At 53.7% G+C, this 4336-nt stretch overlaps 1 protein-coding gene across 4 annotated transcripts in view; it reads left to right on the top strand.

Annotated features, from left to right (window-relative positions):
- Positions 1-4336, top strand: part of LRRC8E (leucine rich repeat containing 8 VRAC subunit E) — a 13400-nt gene that overhangs the window by 3837 nt on the left and 5227 nt on the right. For 2 of the 4 annotated variants that reach the window (XM_037728360.1, XM_037728359.1), the window contains exons 2-3: positions 1828-1936; positions 2098-2240. In XM_037728360.1, coding sequence (XP_037584288.1) covers positions 2103-2240 — 138 coding nt within the window. In that variant the 5' untranslated portion in view covers positions 1828-1936; positions 2098-2102. The remainder of the gene's footprint in view (positions 1-1827; positions 1937-2097; positions 2241-4336) is intronic. The other 2 variants (XM_017500122.2, XM_037728361.1) reach the window with 1 other exon arrangement.

The raw sequence follows: 4336 nt of genomic DNA, 5'->3' as shown, positions 1-4336 counted from the left end.
GACAGGGTCTTGCTCTGTAACCCAGGCTGGGTGCAGTAGTACAATCTTAGCTGACTGTAACCTCTGTCTCCCCGGTTCAAGGGATTATCTACCATGACCAGCTAATTTATATATTTTTCCTTCACCATCTTGGCCAGGCTAGCCTCGAACTCCTCACCTTAAGTGATCCACCCACTTTGGCCTCCCAAAGTATACTTGGCTTTTTTTATAGGGATGGGGTGTGAATGAATGTGAGGGGCAGGCCATGGTGTGAGGGACCCTGTGCTCTGGGCACCCCCTTGCACATATCTGGGTCTGGGTGAGTCACCGCCTGAGTCAGGGGACCCATGACATTTTAGGCTTCATGGTGAGTCCGAGTGTGGGCAGGCTGTACCAACCCCGTTGCCTGCCTATCCAATCCCCCAGACCAGAGTAGGGGCCTCTGAGGGGGGTAAAAGGATGTGGTCTTTGGGTACTGCCTGGCCTTTAGCCTGGTGGGTGGAGCCTACATCCTACCTTGTTTTTACCCAGAAGTCACCCCAAAGTATTTGGGAGGCACAGAAACTGCAAAGGGAGGCTCAGACGTGTCAGAGCTGTTGGCTAAGTTGTGGGTCAGGGGGTCAGAGTTTCCCTAGATTCTTCCTGGGGAGATGGGTGGGTAGCCAGAGAGACCCCGTGATGGGCCAGATGCTCTCCTTCCTGGCCCAACCCCTGTGCCCAGTTACAGATTATCTTTTTTGTTTGTTTTTGTTGTTTGTTTTTTGAGATGGAGTCTCACTCTTGTCACCCAGGCTGCAGTGTAGTGGCACGATCTTGGTTCACTGCAACATCCACCTCCTGGGATCAAGACCCTCTCCCTTCAGCCTCCAAAGTAGCTAGGATTACAGGTGTGTGTGCCACCAGGCCTCGTTAATTTTGTGTGTATTTTTAGTAGACCCTGGGTTTCACGATGTTGGTCAAGCTGGTCTCGAACTCCTAGCCTCAAGTGATCTATCTACCTCAACCTCCCAAAGTGCTGGCATTACAGGTGTGAACCACCATGTCCAGTCTGTTACAGATGATCTATCTGGATAGGGACGGGAGACTCCCAGGACTGGGGGAATTTGATGTTGGCAGAACTGGGTGGTCCAGGGGTCCCTACCCTCCTTGTTCCACCTCCAGCCTCTGGGGAAGTGGCTGCCTGCCTGAGAGAGCAACATCTCAGCTCATGCCCCATACGCCAGTGTGACTTGTGGCTGGCCTGTCTGCATCTCCAATAATGATACCTTGGTCTAAAAGGAGACCCTGGGAACAGACCGAGTGGGCCAGCAGGAGCTGGCAGCACACCCCTGGCCCGCTTGTAGGTGTCACCCAACAGCTTTCCATTTGCAAGTCCCCTCCCCCTCCAATATCCTGGCACCCATTGCCGCCTCTCAGAGCCCCAGTCTCTGGTTTCTGCCTGTGATTCTGGGCTGTAGCCCCTGTAGAAACTCAGGTGTCCTCGTCACCCCGTCCCCCAGGGCTGACTAGCCTTCAGCTTGGCCACTCCCTGTCCCTGGGCCTTGGTAATCAGAGCCAGGCTCCAGCTGGCTTTTCCGGTTGGGGGTTGGAGGTGGTGCCCGGAGCGCCCCTGGAGGGGGTGGGGGGCCCACACCCCGGAAGTCCTGAGCCTTGGAACGCTCTCAGGTCTGGTGGCGGTGAGAGCCCGGGCTGGCCCAGACGCCGAGCGTCTGCGGTCAGGGAGGATCAGGGCAGATGTTTTCAGGCCTTGGTGTCAGGGGTGGGAGAGGGATGCCTGGCTTTGGAGGGGGCACACGGTAAGGCTGGAGGGTGGTGGCCCTGTGGACTACCCCCCCTATGCTATTCAAGGTCAAACAAGTCAGATCAGGAGCAGGGGTGCCCAGAGGGGAAGAGTGGCTGCTTGGTTCTGGGAAGGAGGTGACATCTCCATGGAGGGTGACCAAGGCCAGGCTAAGAGGGAAGTGGGGGCACACACCTCAGAGGTTCAGGCAAGTGTGGGCAGGCAGGGTCACGGGCCGATGAGAAGCACGGACCTGCCCGTGTCTGGCTCCTCTGGGACCCCCTGCAGAGCCTCCCATCCTGAGGGTCTCTGCACCCCCCGTCTCGCCCCTCCCACAGGCAGCATGATCCCAGTGGCCGAGTTCAAGCAGTTCACGGAACAGCAGCCTGCATTCAAGGTGCTCAAACCCTGGTGGGACGTGCTGGCTGAGTACCTCACTGTGGCCATGCTCATGATCGGGGTCTTTGGCTGCACCCTCCAGGTAAGGGGCTCCCCTGGGAAGGGGGCATGACCAGAGGGGCGGGGCAGGGGTATGGAGAAGTCCTGAAGCCTTCCTATCACCCAAGAAAGTGAGAAAGAGAGCTGAAGACAGAGCCCCACTCGGAAACCAATCCATACCGCTTATCTTCCTTAACTCCAGAGCCAGGAGTACCAGAGTCCTCCATGTTGCTATGCCATTCCTTTTTTTTTTTTTTTTTGAGACAGAATCTCTCTCTGTTGCCCAGGCTGGAGTGGAGTGCAGTGGCATGATCTCAGCTCACTGCAACCTCCACCTCCCCGGTACAAGTGATTCTCCTGACTCAGCTTCCTGAGTACTTGGGATTATAGGTACCCGCCACCATGCCTGGCTAATTATTTTTTTTTAAGATGGGGTTTCGCCATGTTGGCCAGGATGGTCTTGATCTCCTGACCCCGTGATCCACCTGCCTCGGCCTCCCAAAGTGCTGGGATTACAGGCGTGAGCCACCGTGCCTGGCTGCCTGGCTAATTTTTGTAGTTTTTTAGTAGAGACCAGGTTTCACAGTGTTCGCCAGGCTGATCTCCAACTCCTGATCTCAAGTCCTCTGCCTGCATGGGCCTGCAAACGGCTAGGATTACAGGCACGAGCCACCTTGCCTGGACTTTTTTTTTTTCTTTTTTTTTTTTAGGAGTCTCGTCTTGCTCTGTCGCCCAGGCTGGAGTGCAGTGGCATGGTCTCAGCTCACCGCAACCTCTGCCCCCAGATTCAAGTGATTCTCCTGCCTCAGCCTCCCAAGTAGGTAGGATTACAGGCACATGCCGCTATACCTAGCTAATTTTTGTATTTTTAGTAGAGATGGGGTTTCACTGTGTTGGCCAGAGAAAGACGACTGTCTTGCTCTGTCACCCAGGCTGGAGTCAGTGGCACGATCTCAGCTCTGAAAGAAACAGGCCAGGCTTGGTGGCTCACACCTGTAATCCCGGCACTTTGGGAGGTCGAGGCGGGCATATCACTTGAGGCTAGGAGTTCAAGACCAGCCTGGCCAACATGGTGAAAACCCATCTTTATTAAAAATACAAATATTAGCTGGGTATGGTGGCAGATACTTATGTAATCACAGCTACTTGGAAGGCTGAGGCAGGAGAATCGCTTGAACCTGGGAGGTGGCGGTTGCACTGAGCTGAGATCCTGCCACTGTGCTCCAGCCTGGGAGACAGAGTAGGACTCCACTGGAAAAAAAAAACAAAAAAACAAACAAAAAAAAAACAGATATGGTCTTATTCTCTCATGCAGGCTGGAGTACAGTGGCATGATCATAGCCCACTGCAGCCTTGAACTCCTGGGCTCAAGGGATCCTCCTGCCTCAGCCTCCAGAGTAGCTGGGATTACAGGCACACACAACCATGCCCAGCTAATTTTTAAATTTCTTGTTGATACAGGAGTCTTGTTATGTTGCCCAGGCTGGTCTCAAACTCCTGGCCTCAAGCGATGCTCCCACCTCAGCCTCCCAAAGTGCTGGCATTAGAAGTGTGAGCCACGGTGCCCAGCTCCGCCCAGCTCTGTACTTTCCTAATGCTCAGTTTCATCCCTGGAATCAGGAAAGGACTGCAGTTGCTATATGAGTTTGTTACTTCTGCTGTAACAAAGTAGCAGGGATTGAGTGGCTTAAACACCGGAAATGTATCCTTTTCCAGTTGGCCAGAAGTCTGAGATCAAGGCACCAGCTGACAGTAAGGGAGAATCTTCCAAGCCTCCTTCCTAAATTCTCGTAGCTCCAGGCATTCCTTGGCTGTATGTAAATAACATTCTCCCGTTTCTTTTTTTTTTTTGAAACTGAATCTTGCTCTGTCACCCAGGCTGGAGTGCAGTGGCACAATCTCAGCTCACTGCAACCTCCGCTTCCCAGGTTCAAGTGATTCTCCTGTCTCAGCCTCCCGAGTAGCTGAGATTACAGGTGTGTGTGCCACCACACCTGGCTAATTTTTGTGTTTTTAGTAGAGACAGGGTTTCACCATGTTGGCCAAGCTGGTCTCAAACTCCTGACGTTGTGATCCACCCGCCTCAGCCCTCCCAAAATACTAGGATTACAAGCATAAGCCACCACGCCTGGCCTTTTT

The sequence above is a fragment of the Cebus imitator genome, unplaced genomic scaffold (genome assembly GCF_001604975.1).
Source record: "Cebus imitator isolate Cc_AM_T3 unplaced genomic scaffold, Cebus_imitator-1.0 Scaffold263, whole genome shotgun sequence".
Taxonomy (NCBI): Eukaryota; Metazoa; Chordata; class Mammalia; order Primates; family Cebidae; genus Cebus; species Cebus imitator.
Note: the sequence above shows the minus strand (reverse complement) of the source record. Positions and strands in the feature narration are given on the sequence as shown.